Source organism: Netta rufina (genome assembly GCF_964035555.1).
Source record: "Netta rufina genome assembly, chromosome: 3".
Lineage (NCBI taxonomy): Eukaryota > Metazoa > Chordata > Aves > Anseriformes > Anatidae > Netta > Netta rufina.
Genome location: NC_140125.1, coordinates 22,555,602 through 22,578,932, shown reverse-complemented (window position 1 = coordinate 22,578,932; position 23,331 = coordinate 22,555,602). Strand labels below are relative to the sequence as shown.

General features: G+C 38.8%; 1 protein-coding gene across 1 annotated transcript; it reads right to left on the bottom strand.

The window, feature by feature from the left end:
• Nucleotides 1-1,052: 1,052 nt before the first annotated feature.
• On the bottom strand, nt 1,053-21,706 carry RRP15 (ribosomal RNA processing 15 homolog). Its single transcript, XM_084283473.1, has 5 exons — nt 21,642-21,706; nt 19,144-19,418; nt 17,293-17,390; nt 16,226-16,424; nt 1,053-1,704 (listed from the first exon to the last, which is right to left on the bottom strand). Exons 1-5 carry the CDS (start codon nt 21,685-21,687, stop codon nt 1,552-1,554), a joined length of 771 nt encoding a protein of 256 aa, XP_084139599.1. The 5' UTR covers nt 21,688-21,706; the 3' UTR covers nt 1,053-1,551.
• Between the last annotated feature and the right edge of the window lie 1,625 nt (nt 21,707-23,331).

Here is a 23,331-nt window from a genome sequence, read left to right as displayed (position 1 = left end):
TGCTGTTAGCTTGAGTTCTCCTCAAAGAATTATGCTACAATATATACCAGATGAATAGGCTAGGGATAACGCAACCACTGCCAGTTGTTAGGATGGGTTTCTCTCTACCATTTTGTATGTATATTTTTTATGCTGTAAAACACACACAGTTCAATCCCTCTGCCTTCCTCAATGCCTTCGTTACAAAACTTAAATACACTGTCTTACCACACATTTCAATGCTGAAGACCAAAAATTCAAGTTGTATCTGTAGACACTATATATTTTTAAATATCAATTCAGAGGACCTAAAACATTCTCTTCACATTGCTATCACATTTCTGCATTTTTTAAGTTAAACTACACAGCATCAGACAGACAATCCAACTAGTGAAGGCAGAAGAATTCAGCCTCAGCTTCTCGTTTAAAACTCCTTAACCACCATGCTATTCCATCTGTACTCACATGATTCTATATATTTGTATTATGTACACTGGTTTCTACACCTCTGCAACCTAACCACCTATTAGGAGAAACTGCTTAATCAAAGTGAGTAGTGTTATACTGATGTGTGTTTTCCAAAATTTGGTATTGTTAGAATATGCACCTTAAAGGAGGGGCTTTTGTTTGACCCTTGCAGACCTGAGGAATTAGCATTACAGTTGACTAAATCCACAGGATGCATCTTGGAGGTCTGGCTCCCTACTGAAAAAGACCAGAACACTGGAACTGCAAATGAACCAACACTGAATACAATTCTATGCAGTGTTGCTAGAAAAGCCCTTCCTGCCCCCACAAACACAATAGCAATGACTGTCCTTTCCACTCTTACGAGTCTCTTAGGACATACAACTTTAGGCTTGCAGAGAAAAAACATACATGCATATACATGTATGCTTTTATATATATATATATATATATATTTATATATATATTTATATATATGTGTACATAGACGCACACAAAAAGCCAATCAGTAAGGTCAAGTCCCATTTCACAATTATGTTTCTAGAGTTGTCTCTAATCAAAGTAATGCTCCAAGACCAGACCGTCACATGAACGCTTACTTTTCTTTATTATCTACAAAACCTCTCCTGGCCAAAGTAATAAAGTCTCTATAGGAGTCCGATAACTTTACAAGGTGAAGGCATTTCTGTGTTTATTGTAAGCCATTTCTACTGCGAATTGCTAACAACTTTTCAAAGTGCAACTCTGATTTGCAAATGCAGGCGCACTAATACATCAACTGCTATGACTAATGTATAAACTTTTAATGACCTTGGCAAAATCTATCTTTTATTGGGCAGGTGCCACTATTTTGACTGTACAAAATATTTTGGAAGTATGTTGAAAATTATACATGTTTTGGAAAATATTTCAGGATTTCAGTATAGCAAACGTAGCTATATTAAATAAGAGTGTGACATGGAGGAGAAAATGCACGCCAAAGTTGTGCAAGTTTCTTTTTAAGAAAAGAAACATCCTCCAACCATTGTACATTCACAGAATGTTGACTTTTTATCCAAATAAAGAAAAAAGATAAAAAATTATCTTGATAATTTTCAGTTTCATTCAGTCACTGTCATCTTCTTGTTTCAGACCACCTCCTTGTTCAGTATTGCTCTCTCCATCACTTTCCTTGTCCCAGTCTTTCATAGATGCTCCCATCATGAAGTCATCTCGCAGTATATTCCATTCTGGTCCCTCTTCAGATTTCACTTGACCCTGTATGAGGGGAGGGTAAGGAAGAGAAGATGAGATGAATGTGAAAGAGGGGCAGGAAAAGATGGAAGCCCTTCAAGCAACCAAAATAACACCTCACACGCCATTTGCACTGAGAGACATCTCAAAGGCCAGCTCTTCATGCAAATGGTACACAAATGACAATCATAAATGACCTGATACTGATAAAGAAACTTGTTTTAACCAACCAATGAAAGAAATAAGGAAACAAATCAATTATTCACTGTGGATGAAACGGTCAACCCTGGGCATGGCTTCCTTTATTAAAATCTTTCTTGGCAATCAAAAAGGATTCATGATATCATTTATTAACCCCCAGGTGCTGCTTCATTAGAACACTTCTTGGCACATTTCTAAAACACAAATATGGATTTAATAAAGGCTTAAAAAAAAAAACAAATTTAATATTAAACATATTCAGTGATACATGAACCAAATCTCCTTTATGTGGATTATTACCTCACTACCTGGGCTTGTCATATGGTGCAAAGCTGCCTCTAAGAAACTGAAAGGTGATCTACAGTCAGGAAGCCAACAACACCTTGTTCCAAGTTTCCTACTTCTTCAAAATGGATAAAGTGAGTCCATAATACACAGACTGGTGAACAATCAAGTGACAGGAGCCTTAGTTTTAGGTTAGCACTGAAAACATTGCTAGGTTGCAGTTCGTCTAAGTGACTGCTCATACTTGGACAGTGCAACAGCTCCATCCTGTGGCAAAAGTTTTAAAGAACAGTATGAAGCAAGTCTGACATTCCTACTGATACTGAAAACCGTTCAATGTGAAGGATTTCAATGGTTTGAGACTCTGTAGCAAAATACTTCTGAGGAACAATACAGCTCAGTGCATACTGTATAGAACCACTGCATCCTTAAGCTAATGCTCACACCATTTCTGAGAGAGAGCAGCATAAAGAATTTAACAGCAAGAGAAATTAGGAATAGAGAGTGCAGATCAACATTAACCTAACACTTCACTCCAAAAGAGGCTATTTGAGTGTAAAAAGTCTGCCAAACAAGACATATATTTTTAATAAGTAACCAAAACAGAAACGTTTATAAATGTGACTTGTTCAGCCGTTTTTGAAAGGTTACCTTCACAAAAATAGCATTACAAATCTTAACACCTTCCTTCCCAAATGGAATCTCCCAGGGACCAGTTGGAAAAAAAAAAAAAAAAAAAAAAGATAAAAGAGAAATACTACAATACTGCAGTTATTCATCAGGATGCATGCACTTTTTTTTTTCTTCCCAATTTTATTTTTTGTCTTCACAGCTGCTCTCATAATGCCTACTCCTAAGGGTAACTCTCCCACCTCTAGCAGCAGTGGAAAAAGCAACAATCCACTTTTTCCCCAGGTGAGTGACTTCTATCTTCTTTCACCTTTGCAGAAATTCACATAAATACAGTATCCAGTAAAGCTTGAAATCATCTCAGGCAGGGTAATCAATTAACTAGAATTAAGAGTTACAGTCTGGGTAGGTCCATATGCAGACCTTAAGATATTCTTGTGGTAATAAAGCATGTTAGTGCCAACTCTGGTATTCTGTTGTTGGACACAAGGAGCTGGAAGCTTTTTTTTTTCTTAAAACTGGATTCCAATTGTTCTATATGTCCATCTTTCCAGAGGAGAGAGAAAGGTCAGAACGGTTACAAAAAACACTTAAAAAAATAAATCCCAGACCTTTTAGAAATAATCACTGCTTGAACGTGCCACAGAGTAAAACTTGAAATACCCAAATAGAAAAATCCCATTTTCCTTACAAAATCCAATTTTCTTCTTCCAGTAATAATAAAATCATCAGAGATGCCATTTCTTTTTCCACATGCACATAACAGACATTATTGTCAGCAATGACAGTGTAAGACTGCTCAGGCTTTGGCAAGCCCCATTCTCAAATTCATCACAATCGACTATTCAGCAAGCGAACAACAGGACAAAAGCAGGACCTCAACAAAAAAGGGATGCTGATCCTCCACAGAATTACCCACTATGTAAGGAGACACAAAGGTTTGAATAGAGATTTAGACAAGCACTAAGACGACAGACAGAGGTAGCATGTCCATGCCTGAAACATGAAGATTAAATACCTAAAAGCAAATATTTAATCAGTTTTAAGTATGCTCCCAAGTGAAGAAAACACCGTGTTTGGTATCTTCATTCCTAAGTCATTTACTGCTCTGTTCTTCCCGTCACAGCTACCCCAATCTATTCTATCAAAAAAATTCCCAGAGTCTTAAGAAAATATGCAGCAAGACTATCTGTATAATTAACAATTAGTTCAACTGTAATATTGCCTCCCCCATTGTTTTATATAAGAATGTTAATGTACTTGGGCTTTCAATGCCATAATCTAGTTTAATCTAAATAAAGCAAAAGTGATTCTTGGCACTTGGAAAATAAACCAGCTTTCATTCTGTGCTTTGAACTCCCAGTCAGCTGTTCATCCACCTCTCCCACATTCCGGGACATCACTGAAGTTCCCTTTGAACATCCCCACGTGCAAACAAAACAGGCTGTATAAACATAAATGCGTAATGCTACACGAAGCAGTAAGGCAAGGAGTGAACAATTGTTTTTTGTTATCCCTCCCCCCGCCTTTTATACACACTTTTGTATGGGTTTGTTCTTTGCCTGAAGGTGTGATAACTTGTTTCAAAAAGGTCTGAGAGGCAGCAACCAGCAAAATGTCTCAGGAGTCACTGGTACGTGGTGTTATCACTGCAATAAGACAGACCAAAACCCAAAGCTGTGGTTACCATAGTGCAGACGGCCCATTTGCTGGGAAAGCTGGATAGCCCAGTTGAAGAGATTGTATAAATACCACAAACACCATCCTGCCTGTTTGATGTGTCACCTAAACTATCACAGCATTAGCTCAAGTCTGAGACAAGTACTTCTGTAATGGGGAGGTACTTCCCAAACTAATTCTGGTTTGAAGACATTCTCTAAAATCTGCACCAGGACAGGACAAACAGAAATTCTTAGCTAAGTCCTAGTAAAACCGATCAATAAACAAAGCTTATTTCTGTCATCTAGAACAAGCAGACATCACTTGCAGGATCTGGGCTGGAACTGACTCCTGGATGCTTTTGGAGCAATTTTTCTGTGGTCTTGCAGTGCCAGCAGCAGAAGGGGACTTACCACTACACATCAGCTCCTTCAGTCTGCAAACAATGTCTTAAGCCCAAAGCCTGCTTCCTTTGAAAGCACGAGAGAATTAAGTTCACTCTAAGTCACAGGACATTCTCATTTTTAGCTGTTGTCTTACTGAGATAGCACTAGTCTAAAACTGGAGCAGGGAAGTTTTCCAGAGCCTTACTCATAGGCTGATAAAAGTCCTGTAATGCTTATTGGTGACAATAATAAAGTATATGATCTGAAAACAGAGTGCACAGATTAGACTTCACTCTGCTTTCCACTAGCTTGTGGAACTTACATCAGTTTCTGCACCTGCACAACAGCAAAAGTATCTGCATGACTGTGGAGATTCCCTTACGGTCTGAATTCCCCTATTGTCCAGAAGACAATAACTGCGGAATATTAACAAGTTAACATTTTTCAAACATAAGAATTACGATCAGCGCATTGGGCTCCCATGCCTTTGCTCTGTGAACAAGATGAAATGCCAGAGCTTGCAGGGGCATCTCTCTTTACAATCACGTACAATAAATGTTTATTTGTACCTGTCAGGGAAAGAATTTCTAACATAAATATCTTTAAAGCAACAATTTTAAGCCCTGAGAAAACAATTCTAACATGCCTAATTAATTTGAGCTGCCTCCCCAGGTTCCTCTATTTTGCTCAATACAAACATCTAAGAACTCAAAATACAGGGAGGCTTTTGTCAGAACCAAGAAGTTAAAAGTGTAACTGCCAAAATGGATTCTCACACTATGTCTGACAATTATTCTCCCTGCAAATCCTGCATCTTTCTCCAAAAATGACTGCTGCTACGCTGTTCCTCATCCCCAGGCGAGCAAATTGAAGCCTAACTCAAAAACACGGCAAGTACTGGAGGTGTCTCCATTAAAACAAAACAAAAAAAAACAAAAAAACAAAACAAAACAAAACAAAAAAACCCACACACAAAAGAAGAAACAAACCTTAGAGGGGGAAGATAAAGAACACCAAAAAAAATCATTACCCCTAAATTTATTTTCAGGAATATCCAACCTCACAGGCTAAGAAAAATAAGTATGCTCTCAGCTGCAAGTAAATAAAACTGTAGTTTAAGTATCTGAAAGAGCAATATAAGCAAATTACCAAATTTAATGATTTTTAACAGACAAAATGAACAAACAAACAGAACTCATAGGTTTAAAGTGACAGTCAGAACTGTTGATCAACTTATTTCAGATACAGTGAGATCTTTACTGTAAGAAAGGCTCCTACATGCATATGGATCCCAAACAGACCAAAAAAAAAAAACCCACAGATCTGGAAAATGAGACTATATGCTGTGCCTGTTACTGGCCCAAACTTCTAAGCTGAAGTCTCACAGAAACTCACTTTGGCTTTGGAAAGCATTTTTGAGCTTGCAGAGCAAGCAATTCGCACAACAGAAGTCTATTCTGTTGCAGAGTAATGTTTGCTACACAAACATTTATTCCTTAAAGTGAGTGTCATTCAACAACCATTTATACTCTCTCTTAATGAGAAATTAGAGTAACTGAAATAAATTGCCTTTGTATATTTGAAGTGACACTATAATGTGGATACCAAGCATGGTATAGGAGATTTATTCAAACCACACTATGATTTGTATTTGCATTGCTAGTAAACAAATACAAGAGTGATTTTTTTTTCCAGTATGTTTTGAACCTCGGTGTTACTGTTCAAACTTCTCTGCAAGTAAAGCACTGGAATTAGTATTACAAGGCAATGGAAGCACAACAAATACTGATTTTCACTTTGAGCACAGCCAGAAGACCACCCACAGCTTAATGACCTGCATGAGGAATCTCCCCATTCTCACATCCTCCTCTAGGGTTTACTGCAATGAGGGGAGGATGTGTGAAGGAGAAGGAACGCTTTGGGTTGGCATGCAGAGGCTTAATCACGCTCCAACCTTAGAGCAGTCAGAAATGTATTACAGAAATCTAAGAACAAGCAATTATCTGGACTTAAAGAGGAAAATCATTAGCATCATTATTAAATGCATAATTGCAAAAAAGAATCACAGGAGTTTGAAAGAACAGATTTCTTCAACCTCAGCTCATCAGAAACCTCATGAATCACTATTTCTGTCAGAAAAAGCAAAAATATTCAAAAGATTTCAAGTGTAACACAGAGCTCTTCTGCATACAGGAAGCTCTGGAGCTCTTCAGCACTTGCTGGGCTCCCGTTCTCATGGCAGTCATCTCAGAAATCCCTGCACTGCACAACAAATTGTACCACTTGCTGCTGCAAGATTATGCCCGACCATACTACTATTCTTGTATTATTTAAAGTGACATGTTTGTTTTTTGTCCTCTTGTAACAAAAACTATTTCATTATCCTCAGCTATTTGCTTTTACCTTTATACCTGCCATGCCCACTTATCAGATCTTATACCACCACCAGGGGAATTACTGCCATACTGGTCACTAGCATACTGGTCACTATCACAGCATTCACCTGTTATTCCTACCTTTTCTCCACCTGTCAGTCTCCATACAGCTTTCATGTTTCATCTACTTAAACAATAGGATCTGTAAAGCAAAGACTGCATAGCACCTAGATCCATAAATTCCTCACAAAGATCCAATAAGTTGTATAGTTGAAAACAGCGTATGATCAAGACTGTTGCATTTAATGCACCACGTTATATTGTAGTTTTGAATACAATAACCAGCTATATAAATTGTTGTCTGATAAGTGACGTACTTGAATCATAAAGCATTTTGTTCATAAGACATCTAAGATGTAAAGTAGCTGCACTGCTTCATTGAGAATCTTCATTCTGACTCACAAAAGATCATGCTGCTCATCAGTAAGACTAGGTAGGTCTCTGTGCTTCCTGAGCTTCCAGGAACCACAGCCTGCAAAATAATGTTCATCGTGTACCAAAAAATACTGGCTAATTACCAAGACGAAACTTAGATGGACTACTCCTTACCAACTTCTATTGATATTCCTAAAAAGGAAAATAATGAACCAAGAGTTTTTCTGTTTGGATGTGATTCAAACAAAGGAAGAAAGAACTTTTCCAGATAATTAGTATTTCAACCCAGAAAAAAATCCCACACAACAAGGGATAGAAGAAGCTGGTGTTACATTTTTTAATGTGTATTTGGTGCAGTAACTGAAAACATGACAGAGTTTAAGGATCAGCTCTCTCCCTAAACATCCCCCAGATCCAAAATACCCTTGTTGCAAGGTGCACAGTTTCTGAACCTTTACATTGTACCTAGAAAATATGTAACTACATATGCGCCTGGAAAAAAGTGCCTGTAAAAAAATATCAGTTTAAGACTAAGGCCTTCTATTCACTGTCCCTCAGAAGTCCAGTAATAATGGACTGCAACAACCTATTTCAGACAAGTATTTTCAAGTCACAACAGATCTTTTCATGTTACTCATTTATGAAAGATACTTAGGCACTGTCCCAGATGGGTATCTAAGACCTGCATGCTTTTAATAAAAGTTTGCATTTGCCTGCTAGCACAGTAAGGATGCATGAAGGCCAACGGTTGTCTGGAGTACTTTTGATCCCTTTTTTTTTTTTTTTTTTTTAAGAATAAATTAGCAGCCTGCAGATTTTTTAATAATCAAAACGTGATACCAATTATTTCCTATAGATGATGCTGAAATCATCCACTGTTTTCCATTATGTTTCAGCAAGAGGCATAGCAAAGCACGTCCCAAAAGGTTATCTCAAATAACGAAGACCATAGTAATAATCAAGTCCTTTACCTCCAGCACGTAAGAAATCATCTCAAAGTACAGCTGATTAGGAAATAGAGCTAATAAAAGGCCTCCTTTTTCTGACTCAGGATTTCCAGTCACATTTGAGTCTTGAAACAAGTATAGCTATCCAAAATCTAGGAGGAAGGAAGAGGAAGAAAAAAAAATACAACTAGCTTGTGCATATTTTTATTACTAAATATGAAATACTGGAGTTTTTATTACTACTAAGCAGTTTTTTTGCCTAAATGACCCTGCTCTCATTGCCCCTACTTTTATTTAAATGGCTTTTGCAATATAAACTATATGCCTGCAAATCCAAGTTTCTTTGAGTTTACTTTGCTGCAATTTCCCACACACCCTCATGAACAAGCAGCAAATTCATTAGCAAACAGACCATACACCCTGATCTACATTTCTGCATAGGCTTTCACAATGACTGCACATCAAGAAGTAATGGAAGAGGCCACAAAGAGAAGAACACCATCCAGGGTTTGGCAACAAAGTCAAAAAAGGTCAGATCTTTCCAAGATGACAGCTTTAGTATTATTTGTAATAGCAGGTTAAAAAATATTATATATATCTTTCCTACGTTTCCAATGAATTTAAGAAACAGTCATTAAATACTGGCCAGATTATCCAACAAAAAATAAATATATATATATATACAAACTGAATTGAGCAACCCTCTAACTATTGGAAGCTGTAAGCAGTTTGACCCATCACTCCCGAACTCTAGAAAGATAAACAGAAGAGTAGGTGTGCACAGAGGTCATTTATAATACACATCTCATATCTGCTAGTTCAACACTTTGCAAATAGGAACATTTTATACCTTAATAAAACTTCAAAGTAAAGCAATCATTTTTCAAGATAATTTGCAATAGAAAGTGCTTAGGTGAGGGGAAAAAAACTGGTTCAGAGAGACAAGTCCCACCCAGTATTTGTTACTTTCAGAGAACTTTTTCTATAAACTCTGTGGAACGTTCAGATTTATTTTCTCTAATTACATTACCCTACCTATAAGAGTTATGAACAAAGCCAAAAGTGGACAGCTGCTTTTATAAGGCTTCCAACTTGATTTACCAGATAAAACTGGATATTTTTTTTTAAGTTGTTTTTTCATTAAATCAGGGCTGTGTCCACAGTCATAACTTTGTGAGATCTGCTGAGGTTGGTTTTGAAGTCAAAAACTATCAATTTGGTAGGGGTGCAGGCAGTGGTTAGGAAGTACTTTTTAGCAACAGGGAGCAGCTGTTTAACAGTTACGGCATTTTCCAAATAAAAAGCTGAAAGGATTAAAATTTGGAAAAAGTGATAGGTCCCCAAAAGAATAATGACCTGAAGCATTTTAAGTTTTCTGCCATTGTTGCAGAGAAAAATAAATGCATAAATTAAAAAAAATAATAAATAATGAAAAGATTTCCCCCAGCTCTGACACAATGCACTTTTACAACTTTAGTCAAAAAAAAGTCACAGATTACACTGAAGACAACTTTCCTTTTAAAATAATTCTGCAAATCATAGTTTTACACTTCAGTAAGGCAATTCTAATAGGGTTTGACATTTTGGAAGTCTGTGCTTTGTATACTTACAGAAAGATCAGAAGATGACGTATACCACAAGCTTGTGGTTATTTTAGACACAGTTTTACTGAAAACCAGCTTGGCAACACTGTCTGGGAAAACAGAACAACACCATAGTCCCCTGTGCATTAATAATCAAATAGCAAGGCGAGTTACTCTCGAATATTACAGATGGAGCCATTTCAATATTGCATCACATTTCAATTGTTAGTCCCTGTTTAAATTCACTTAAACCTGCCAAACTTTGACCACATTAGGCTGAAGTTTTCCATTGCAGTCACCTGCCTCAGGCCGTAGGTTTTTGCAATGTTTCAACTAAATCTCCTCAACTCTTTCCAAGGCAAGATGAACTTAAAACATTTTGTCTACTCTAAGAAGGAAGTATTTCCTACCTGTATTTGCTAATACCTTGCTATGCATTTTCTTGAACTTACAAATCATTTAATGACTATTTTGGAGCCGGTAATGTATTTTGTTATCTCCATGAACACCTTCCCAGGTGTGGCCAAGTTTTAAACACCTGGTGGACCAGCCTTCTCAAACCTGAGGTCACCACCTCAGTTGGTATGACAGGCTTTTAGTAGCCAAATTCTCCTGAAATATCCGTCCCCACTGACCACATGCTATCTGCATCTTTGAAGACCACATGTGAATCACAATGACAAATAGAGAACAGGTCCTCCTGTGCAAGCAGTTGCCAGGGCTGCTTTAGCATTAGGAACCATAGTATAGGAACGTGTGCTTGGCCCTGAAATGCAGAGGGAAAGATCCTGTTGGGAACATGAAACATAAAGAGGATTAAAAAAAAAAAAAGAGGAAAAAAAGAGAAAAAAAAAGAAGAAGTTGGTGGAAGCAGACTGCACAAATCACAGCTTTTTTTTCCTTCCTGCCTTCTAGTCAAGTACAACAGAAAAAGAAAACAGGCCCTAGGAGATACAAAAGGAGAGCAGAAAGGGAAACCTGAAGGCAAGAACACAGGAAAAATGGTGAACCTAGTGAGATAAAGCCATCACATCAATTTTAACTCTTTTACCTGAAAGTAAACTTGCAGCATTAGATTCTTGACATCTATCAGATACTTATAAAAATACTGGCAAAGACCTATTTCTCTTAACACGGGAATGTAGATGTACGTTGTTAGATAGAAAACTGAACATATTTTCAACACCCAACCCTGCTGATGACCCAAAAATGGTAAGTCAATACATCTTGCAAACAGATTGAAAGTAAAAATGTCAAACAACTTCTAACACTGCAGAATAATCCTTTATCTTAGAGAAGGTAATCAGAATATAGCACAGTGGTGGCAGGCTGTGCTATATTTATCCATAAGGATGTACAATAGAATACACTGTATAGGTAGTTCATCAGCAACTCCTGATACTAAAAACAAACTCCAAGCATACAGGAGGTGGCCTTCAAGAAAGTACACACATATGAAAGGCAGATGCAAATGCATGATTTATAACTAAATACAAATTAAAGTTACTGTGAATGTAATGGGAAAACATTAGAACTGGGAGAACAACTTTGCTTTGGCTGCATGTGAACTAAATTAATACTTGGCTGCCCCCTCAAATCTGCTGGAACACAGGCATGCATCCTTACTCCTTCAATTAGTTCTGTGAAGACAGCAGAAGTTTATTATTATGACTGTTGTATGCTACTCTGGAATGTCATTATCATTTAAAATTTTCCTTTTAAGTTTAGAAGAGGTGCTGATGCACCTTACCAAATTCCTCAAAGACGTGGATGCCTTCATCACCACATTTTGGAAATAGAAGCACAAATGACAAGCAAAAAAGTTAAGAGAGCTTCTGGTGCTTCTGCTGAAATCACAGAATGAATAACCTTGCTGTAACTGACATGCTGCAAGGGAGAAGAGCTGAGACTGCTCTGGAAATATTTTGCAATGGTCTTTGCTTTCTTACAATTAAGATTTCAGAATTCTAATTTGCTGCACCAGCAAGCATTCCTGTATAGATTCAAGGGATCTGAAACTTCATTCAACCCTGGAAGCAAAGGTACTTCCCTAAGCCAATGATCTTAACTACACCCAGAAAATTGCTAAGGATGCCTAAAGCTAGAAATAGACTTGAAGTCTATTCTAATTCAGTGGAGTCTTAGACTTTAATTGGAACACTTGGTTGCACGAAAACCAGAGTAGATTACATGTATTAAGATAATCTGCAAATAACAGACACGAGCATTGAAACTGGCATCTCAAAAACTACATACCGAAATATATACTTGAAACTTAGCACAATTCAAAATTTAAATTGGAAAAAATAAACTCCCTATTAATGAAATATTTTCCAGAAAAGGGTGCTAAGAGTAGGGCATGTTTTCCCAATAAGGACTCGGTTCAGGCTACAATCTACTATCATACCCTTGCAGACCAACAGTTGCAGTAAGTCCCAGGCCAGGTCAGATGAACAACTTACAGCCTACAGAAGACAAATTAAAATACATGGAGGCTTTAAAAGAATAAAGTATCCTTGACAAAAAATACCGCCTATATTAGACATTGTGACATCTCTTTCATGGGCATACCTCTGAAAGGAACTTAACTCTCTAGGAATAGCATAAAAAATCCTTTAACATCACGGTCTACTTCTATATTTGCTCTACAAACATAAAGATGACTTCAGCCTTTATGGCCAGAAAGACAGCTGATATGTATTACTACTATTTAAAAAAACAAGCATAAGTAAAGTGTAGATTATTAACATTTATTCAGGTTTCTTAAAGGTGGGAAATAGCCAAGATCTAAGCAATAAATACTGAAATGAAAACACGCTCTGTAAAGATTGCATTGAGTGAGAATGGAAAGCCCTTGTATCTGCCGATAAATGCTTCCAAAAAAACCCACACCCAAATAAAAAAAAAACACAACAGTGAGGCTTTTTTTCCCCCCATTATTCATTCTTATCCCACAACACAAAGCTTTCAGATAAGGTAGGGGGAGGGATATTACATGACCTTACCCAGAGGCAAGCATCTTGTACAGTACCTTGGAAAAAAAACAGGGAAAAACATTACACAAGTCAGCTGGCTCAGCAAGGATTAAGAAATACCTTGATAAACAGTTAGTGATATGAAAGGCAAAGTTTTTGGCTCCAGCTCAGAAGAGTAATTACTCCCATCTGGGCACACAAAACCTGAAAAGGGGCTATAGTCTCAAATGGCACGAGAAATTTTTCACAGCCTGACAGTCTTTCACAGCTGCATTGGGTGGGTACACCAAGTCGTGTCTGAGCCAATGGCTAAACGTTTGAGACTATAAACAACAACACTAAGCTCTGGCAGAGGTACAGGTTACCTGTTCTTCCCATGAAGGCATGAAACTGATGGAAAAAGATCATATTTTTAAAAGAATTTGTGCCACAGCAAAATCCGACCACTACAGATGGGCCTTTATAGAGATTTTAATTTCTTTTTCTCATGCATACCTATACTTGAGTAAATAATCAATCACAACAGAGCTTTGTAAAGGATATCTTCAACAATCCCTAACATTTGGAAGGAGCCAAACTCTCAAAACCACGACAGCAAATCTATCGCTCAAAAACCACTGTAGAGTAAGAAGGCTAAGTATTTGCCCATTCTCACAAATATAATCAAATCTCCTTTCATAGTACCAGGTGTGGGTAAAGAAAGTTTTGCTTTCACTGGGAAATCTTTATTCTGCTATTTTTCTTGCTAACTGCTCGTTTTATGTGGGTGGGGTAGTGTTTTTATTGTTCTGGACTGTTTTTTTAATTGATGGCACAAAGCCTGGAGTTCGGGATTGGCATCCCTTCCATTGTTTATGTCAAAATAAATATATTCCCCTCTCTTTTTCAAAACGAAATACATGCCATACTCTTTAATTGCTAGAAACAAAGCAGGCTACTAGAAACCAAAAAACAACCTCCACCACCAGACCAAACAAATGAGCTTTCAGATAGCATAAAAATCTACCAGGTTTGCGCTCTAAGGAATTCACTGTCTCAAAGTCTCATCCCTGCTTACCACTCTTTGAAATACCCTCAAAAGACCAAGAAGCAAAGATACAGCCGTGGAAGCCAGCAGTGTTGCTCAGTCGCAGAATGTCTGTACAATTCTGAGAAGGAGACTAAAGATCAGAATTTGGTTTCAACAACTAAGAATATGGGAGCATAATAAACGGGTAAGATACATTCACAAGAGAAGGCAGATTTCAGATTTAAAAAAAACAACAAAAAAAAAAAACAACCCTCCTTTTCAAACTGTTCTTAAAGACCTTGGTATACTGCTGAATGGAGAGTCACTGAAGGAATGCAACATGGCAGGAGATGGGGAGACAGTCTATCCATGTAGACATAAATATTAAAAAAACACCACCACCAACAACAAATAAATAAACCAACGCAGAAGCATGGTCTTAAGTTCATAATGAAAAACTCCCAAATCTGAAGATTTTGTTCACAGGCTATGTGAAAGTAGCACCTATCCATGCTCAAAACGACACTAGACAGCCAGCACCTAAAGCATTATTTGTCCAGAGCACTTTAATGGAAAAATGCTTGATGCTGCTAAAATAAGACACTGCTTCTATGGTAAAGAAGCATTTGCAATCTGTTTTCAGCCCTAGTAATTCGAAAATTGTCCTTCTACAATTTGACACACACAGAAAAAATCCATTTTTTGCTCAGCTGTTGATTCATTGTCAGTCTGCCATGTTTTTGCAGCTGATATATAATTCCCATGACGGTTAAGTTAATAATAATCCTGGCCAGTCCTTAATATCAGCAATAGTAGTAGGCACTTCTATTACTCTGACGTTCAGGTGTTCCAGGGAATAAAAAAAACAACACTCCTTTCCTCCCTGCCCCCCATTCCCCAAAAAAACAAAAAACAAAAAACAAAACAACAACACACATGCACATATCCTCACCCAAACAAGCAAGCTGGAATTATTTAAGGAGAAATAAAGTGTCAGCACCAACCTAAATTGTTCTCATTATCCAAGAAATTAAAAAAAAAAACAAAAACAAACAAACAAACAACAAAAAAAAAACTTTAATATTACACTTGCATGAAAATTCTATGAACTCTTCATGCCAGGCAGCGTTTCATCATGCTCCCCAAGTGCACACAAACAAAAAACATATGACAAACTGTTGTCTCCCAACTGATTAAAGTATTTCTTTCTGGCACTAAAAAGCATTTAGTTAACTGGTGTAAGTCTGGGCCAAAGAGAAGTATTCCACCCATTACCAAGCACAAAGTTCAAACCTGAATGCAAATGCATGTCAAAAACATGCAGCTTCTGAAATACAAGAGAGTATGTCTGAGCAACTTGTTTTTAACCCTGAGCTACTCGGTGAATTAAAAGAACTGATAGAGTTGGACAAATCCAAATAAACTGTATCCTTCTCAGCCATTTGTAAAAATGTAAGATATCTTAAAACACTTCTTTCCAAAACACTGTATCATCAATAAAGCCCCAACACACAATTTGAAAGAGAAAAGCCTACATATAAGATTTAATGTCTCACTTTCTTCCTGTTGCAGTGTTCACTTGTACAGCAAAGCCACAAAGCTGCAGAGCATAATCATCCTGCACAACTGAGTATGAAATGCCTGAAACTGTGTGTATATCAACCATGGTATATTGACCCACAAAGTCCAATATACCATGTAGACACCATACCTTTAGCAATTTTAAAGAACTCGTAAATATTATTTCCTGAACTCCAAAGGTCTTGACCCAGTAAAACCTCACAGTTTGTTTCACGATGTGCAAAACCCAAGATAAAGTCCATTATTATTATTATTTTTAAAACACAGCTAAAATAAGTAGTTTGAACACAAGGCTTGATGCCCTATCAGGAAAGCTTGCAGTGTTTTGTACCTTGAAGCCCAAAAGCTTCCTTTCTAAATATGCTTAAAAAAAAACACACACTTTGATGACAGCTGTTTTGAAGTGCAGGCACATTAGCAGACAAAAATTACACTGAGAAAGTATTTTGTAAGGAGTATTTCATCCAGGTGAAGCCTACCTGTTTACTTTTTGTGCCCTTCCCAGGATTCTGGTTTCCTTTAACACCTTCCATGCCTCTTAAAACATCGATGAAATCTTTCTTTGATACAGATGACAGCAGTTTAGCACGTCGCCTCTCAGAGCTCCCAACTTTCTTCACTTTCTCATCAATGTTTTTTTGGTGAGTCCTGACAGCATTGAATAACTGTACAACACCTCTAAGATGGAAAGCAGGGGAAAGGAGGTGAACAACAAGACAAAAACAGCTTTTTAACTCAAGTTGCCTTTACCTTCTATCAAAGCAACCAATCAGTGCAGATGCCAGATGGCTTCTAGTTACTAAAAATGGTTACTTAGAACCTCAATTTAAATAAGATGTAACATTTACTACACTACAAGAGGCTTTAAATTCTCTACCTTCCTTCACACTTACTGCTAGGAGCCAGTAATAAAAATCTACAAATAACCATTCAGACCCCAAAGCAAGCATGGCGCATTGCACTGAGATCAATACAAAAGCATTTTTCATCTTCAGAAGCATGCTACTCATCCTACAACCAGCTATTAAATTCCTCAGACAAGATCTTAAGAGCTGCTGAGGCAGAGGAACAAGGCAGAGGAATGAGACCTGTAAGAAGACAAAAACATACAGAGACTACAACAAGGAGCTCGACTAGTTCTGTGGCAGTGAACTACAATAATGCAAAACAGGCAACCGAACCTAGCAGCCATGTATCTGGTGAATCCTCTGCGGAGAAAGAAGAAACAGAATAGTAGACACAACTGTTCTGCATTTTTAAAGCATTTTGCTAATTTAAACAAAATGAAGGGGTCTAGCAAAGCACTTCTGTTAAGCAAACATTACATTCTTGTCTAATTTTTTATGCTTTTGCAAACCTTTTGAAAACTTTTGCTGAACTTGATACTGTACAATGCAGACCTGTACATAAATCACTTGGCTCCTGCTAGTCACTTCTTAAGAGTTCAATCTGATTGGAAACAGATTATCTGCACAGGCCTTTTCTTCTCTTTTTCCTCCCTTTAAGATATACGTGTATTTCAAGAAAGCTTTCAAAATGCTCTTACCTTGTGGCAATTCTCTGAAGATTTCTCTCTCTGTCTCTGTCTTTGACAACATCTGGCTTCACTCGGCACATCATTTCCCACTCCCGCTTTTTATCAAGCTGCATTATAAATATTGTTACATGAAGTAAGTGGAATTGAGCATCCGAGAATGCAGCATACTCAGATACAATATGCAGCAAGAGCAGATAAAAAATGATAAATAGACGAAGCTCAGTTAGGCTGAGGGTAAGGGGAACTCCAATACAGCACTGGACACCGGGTCTGAGGCAAGTCTCTTGCACTGATGCTTTCACACTGGCTTCTACAGACAAGGAAATGATTCAAAGACAGTTTTCAACTCCAAAACTTCACAAGTTGATCAGAGAGAAACCTATAAATAATAAATTTCTGGGCATGTCAAGACAAGCACGTTGCATTTTGGGCCTTGGGAATTTGACTTCCCCTGCTGAGTTAATCACAATGCAGCTTTTGTGACTGACAGCGGTGCATAGCAAAGACTACAATGAACTCAAACACAAAATTGTAACAAGCACCCACTGGAGAAGAACTGCTGTATACAACACTGATTTTTGTCTTTTTTGAGGCTCACTACTTCCAAATCCCAAACTGATCAACTTTTAAATTATCAGGGGCCATACAATACCAATAGAAGAATGCTATTATTTCCGCAGCTCCTGCACCAAGAGTAAGGTAACATTTTTAAGCCCTTTCAACAATCTAACAGTTCTTAGACCTGGTGATGCTGCATTAAGTCTGTTTCATGCAAAAAGTTTTTCATGGAATTTCAAAGTCCTTATCTTTATGACACCAGGCAGACTATTATGAATTCAACAGTTTATGACCATGTTTTGGCCTTTGATCAAAAGAACTGCCCTAACCTACCTTCCACCAGCAAGAAATTAATAAAAGGCAATCTGCCCTGACGTTTTTCTAAGGGTGAACAGGTCAGTTTAGAGACCTGCAGCCCACCTCTGCTTTACAGTACTGCCACGCGTTTATGGTATGAGAACAGGTATTTAGGACAGTTGGAACTGAGGAGATACCTTCACCAAAGCTCTTTTAAAAAGGCAGGCTGTGGCATAACCACAGCATGTACCAGACGATCAGGTGGACACCAGGATTTCCCAGTAGAACAGAACTGTTAAGATGAGACATTACAACTATTACTATATTTTTTAGCCTGAAGGTGAATCAATTTCATTCTGGAGTTAAAGTTCCACCAAAAAAAGGCAAACAAACAAAAACAACATTCACAAAACAAAACAAAACCACTAATTGTCAACAGCTTTGCTTTCTTTATAACAGTTTCAGGACTGTAAGTAATTCAGGGCACAGATGTCATCATAGAAAACTCCTACCATGGAAAATCAAGGGGCACAAACCACTTCACAAGCACGTCATGGATTGCTGCAATCTCAACCATGAGGCCTTGATTTTGGAAGTCACAGCAGAATTTGGATGACCAGAGTTTTCTGTCCTTTCTCCTTCTCACCTTCTATGACAGAGCTAGAACTACTTGCACTCCTAATGCCATCAAAAGGAGTTATACCCCAGATTAATAACAGTAAATAGAAATCTGAGCTTAATGATGCTTCTTTCATCCAACAAAAACATCTCAAGCTGACTGACACCACAATCCTGCTGCCAAAGATCAGCTTGTCCAATCGCTCAGAACGTAAGAAGCCCTAGAGCAGGACTGCCTAGAAAGTCAAGAAATTTAAGCAATTTGAGGTCACAGTGGAGTAGAGATCCCAAAACTGAGAACAGGCTCATAGTGCTCTCCTAAATCCCTGCTTAGGGGATCTTGCCACGTCTCCACCTGTACAATGAAATGCTGAGTCTTTTTCTCACCTTCCTCCTCTTCTCCAGCCTCTCTTGTTTATCCTTTTCTCTTTCCTTCTCAAGTTTTTTACTCTTGGCCAAGATAATGGACTTATTTTGTGGTATCTTTTTGTTGAGCACTTTTGCCATGGCATCTGCCCAGCCTGCACCTGGGCCAGGTTTGGAGTTTGTTGCCTCTTCTGCCACATTGTCAAGGGCTGCCGCTTCATCCTCATCATCTCCATCCAAGGCTTCACCTCCTGACGAGTAGCTGTCATCTGGAAGTCCTGAGCTTAACTCAGAACCTAGGGCAGAAAAATGAAAAAGAAAAAGGCATCAATTTCTAGTAAGGGCCCATCGCAGGCTCAGTTTGTTCCATACGCAAATGTTATGAAATTTCAGGGCCATGTACTCCTTGCTTAAGATGCTGCTCTAGCAGGCCTGCACCATCATAATGAACGTATAAGCAAGTACCCAGAGCTTGCTCCTCTCAGGGATGTTTTAACCTAAAGAGGTTAGCTAAGAGGCAAAAGATAGCCCTGGAAATTTATTATTAGATGAAAAAGTATTTTGATGACTAGGTCTGGTAAGTTTTTGGGGAAAAGGATATTTTCCAGTTAAGAAAATATAACTTATACGTGTATATAAACACACGTATGCATGTACATATATGGATGTACATACTTGTATAAAAACTGCAACAGCGACATCTAGTGCTTAAATGCATGTAGACAGATTAAACTGAAGGTAGGGGGTACTTCTTACATGAAAGTAAAGTTTGCTCCCGAAAAGTAACACCATCAGAAACGTGATTGGCACAAAAAACACACAGGGGAGACTGTTTTGTGAAACAGAGAATCAAGGCATTTATCAGGTAGCTCAAAAGTAACCAGAGGCAGCAAGCCTCTGTTCCATTTTCTGTTTCTGCTCTCTTTCTTCATACACAAACAAAATACCTTCAAATTCCAATTTGTTTACCTCATACCCCATCAATACAAAACAAAGTAACTGGAGTTAAAATACCGAGGTCTGGAATCGAGATACAGCAATGAACACAGCAAGAAAAGAAGAGCTACACAAACAAACATGAAGAATCTACTATTTCCCTCGTTAGCCTGTTTGGTGGGTCAAATAAGAAAAATAAAGTCCTTAACAGCGAGGATGATTAACTAGAATGAAAGTGGCTGGTTTCTGACCTCTCCCAGTCCCACCTTCAAGGGGACAACTCCCCACCGGTTCTGAGAGACCAGCTAACTGCTCCTCACCTCCAAACACACAGCTGGCTGCCTTTCACCCATCCACCTCTCTCTCACTACATTAGAAATAATATTTTGAAATCATAATGTCATGTTCCACTGGAACAAGGGCTTTAACTTTGTAAGCATTACTACACCCCTTAAGTTACAAGCAATAACACTAAGAGAAAGAATAAGGAGGTGCTGACAAGATCCATTTTCCATAACACTACACAGAGACCACTTTTAATCACATTTATTTTCAATTTTGTTGCTTATTTAAATATAAATATATACCGTGTGGCCAGACTAACTCATTAATTTGCCTTCGACGTGTTTCTTTTTGAAACAGCAAGGTAGCAGCAAAACAGTGCTGTTAACCAGTTTGAGACAGAGTCTCTACAGCCCAGGCACCTTCAGAGAGCTACAAAGGAATTTGGTTATCAGGGAAAGCAGCAAGGTTTTAGGCCTGTACCACAAATACTTACTGAAACTCAGAAATACTAACTGAACTCTTGTTTGTTACCTACGTAGATATGATTTTTCACTACAACCAAGTTGAATGCTTTTCAGTGTTTTCTCTCACCCTGCACAGGATGAATGTTTTCTGCAGCACTCCTTACCATGAAACTTAAATTTTGAAGCAACTAATTTGTCCATCACACTCAGAAACTACTTAAAGCTACTGATGTGTATCTATATCATGATTTCTAAATTAAAAAAGAAAACCACACTGTTGCACATGAAGTAGGTGTACAATCACATTTTGCTTCCTGCACGTAAAACAATTTGTCAGGTTCTCAGCCCTAGGCCTTGTCCATGCTAGAATATTGCTATCAAGTTTTTAACTCCATCAGAAGTAGTTCTTGGAGCTCCATTCTGAATTGCAGACTCAAGTCTCACAAAGTTTCAGTAAAAAAGCCCTAACTGGGAGGTGCTGTATATATACATACACAGGATCTCTGTACTTTCCTCATCTACGCTTGCTCAGTGATCTATCTGGTCATAGACACATACAAAATATATCAGTCCTCAGAAAGGAGCTCTGGAAGAAGCTCCTGCTCAAGGCTTCCCTTGGGTTCAGTTGTGACCCCCAGACCCAGCAGGGAGCAGACAGCAACCCCCCCACCCCCCGTACAGACAGCCACAGCCCATCGCCCCGCGGAGCTCCCCCATCTCTGCGCCCTACAAAACCACGCACCCACACCCCCAGCTGCCCCCAGCAGCCGGCTGCCCCCGGGGGCAAACAGGCTGCGGGGAGCGAGCCCCGGCCCCGCCGCCCTCCCTCAGTACCGCTGTCCGCCTCCGGGCCGCGTGCGGCCGCCACGGCCGCCGCCATCTTCCCCCGCTCTGCTCCCCGCGCCTTCCGTTCTGTGCCGTTCCTCTCTCTGCCGTTCCTGTCCGTGCCGTTCCGCCCCCAAACGTTCCGGAGCTCATCTCTGCTCCTTCACAACCACACAAAACCGATGTCTTATTCTGGGGTTTGGGGTTCCTCTTTCCAGAAATGTGCGTTGCCAGCCCCGTTGTCTGCCCAGCCCTGGCCTTCTTGGTGGACCAGAACATCTGGGCAGCTCTTGAAATCCAGGTGGAGATTGTTAAATTTAGACAAAGCTATGGCAAATTGCATTTCTTTCCCTGATGAGTAGCCACCAAGCAGTGAGCCTTAGCTGCTCTCCTTCTTGCTACATGGCATTTCTTGCATCACGGAAGCATTGCGCTCTTCATTTAGAGATGGGGTCAGGAAAGCCAAGGTACAGCTGGAGCTGAACGTGGCAAGGGATTTTAAAAATAACAAGGGGTTCTACAGATACATAGGCAGGAGGAGACAGGCCAAGGAGAGTGTTGCCCCTCTGACAAATGAGACAGGAGAACTGGCTTCCTCAGACATGGAAAAAACTGAGGTACTCAATAAGTGCTTTGCCTCAGTCTTCAGTGGTGGTCAAATGTCTGTCAGGACCCTGAACCTTGAGGAGAGGGTGAAAGGAGCAGATTTCATCCCAGTATGACAGTGGAACAAGTCCAGGACCGCCTCATGATATTGGATGTGTATAAATCCATGGGACTAGATGGTATACATCCCAGGGTGCTGAGAGAGATGGCTGATGTGGTTGCCAAGCTGCTCTCCGTCATATTTGAAAAATCATGGCTCTTGGGTGAAGTCCCCAGTGACTGGAAAAAGGGAAATATTACTCCCATTTTTAAGAAAGGGAGAAAGGAAGACCCAGTGAACTACAGAGCCTCACTTTTGTGCCTGGGAAGATCATGGAGCAGATCCTCCTGGAAGACATGTCAAGGCACATACGAGATAAAGAGGTGATCTGAGACAGCCAGCACAGCTTCACCAAAGGCAGATCTTGCCAAACCACTTGGTGGCCGTCTATGATGGAGTGACAGCATCAGTGAACAAAGGAAGGGTGATGGATATCATCTACCTGGACTTGAGTGAAGCCTTTGATATGGTCCCTTACCACATTCTTCTCTCTAAATTAGAGAGATATGGATTTGAAGGATGGACTGTTATGTGGATAAAGACGCAAATCTTCTTAGATAACTTACTTAAAAGCACTCCAAGCTAAACAAATGGAAGTTTGTAATCAAGTTACTGTAAGAATTGGATATGCTGGTAGGCACAAGCTCCAGGATTCCTTGGAGCCCTAAAGGTGCAGTACAAATATCCTAGACATTAAAAGATACATCTATAGTATGACTATTGCTAATAATATATCTAAGAAGATTTATCCAGAAACCTTGACATCTTAGGTCAAAATCATTAGACTTGATCATATGCGTGAAACATTGCACTCCTTTCTACCTTCACTGACACTTTAGGGTGCTTGTATTCATAAATTTGTATTAAAACAAGGGGGTGTGGTTCATATTTTAAATGAGACGCAAGGCAATGAAATACCTGTATATTAATGATCTCAGATTGGTGATTTAAGATGACTTTGTTGCTTTTTAAGTCTCCGTTATCATTGAATTG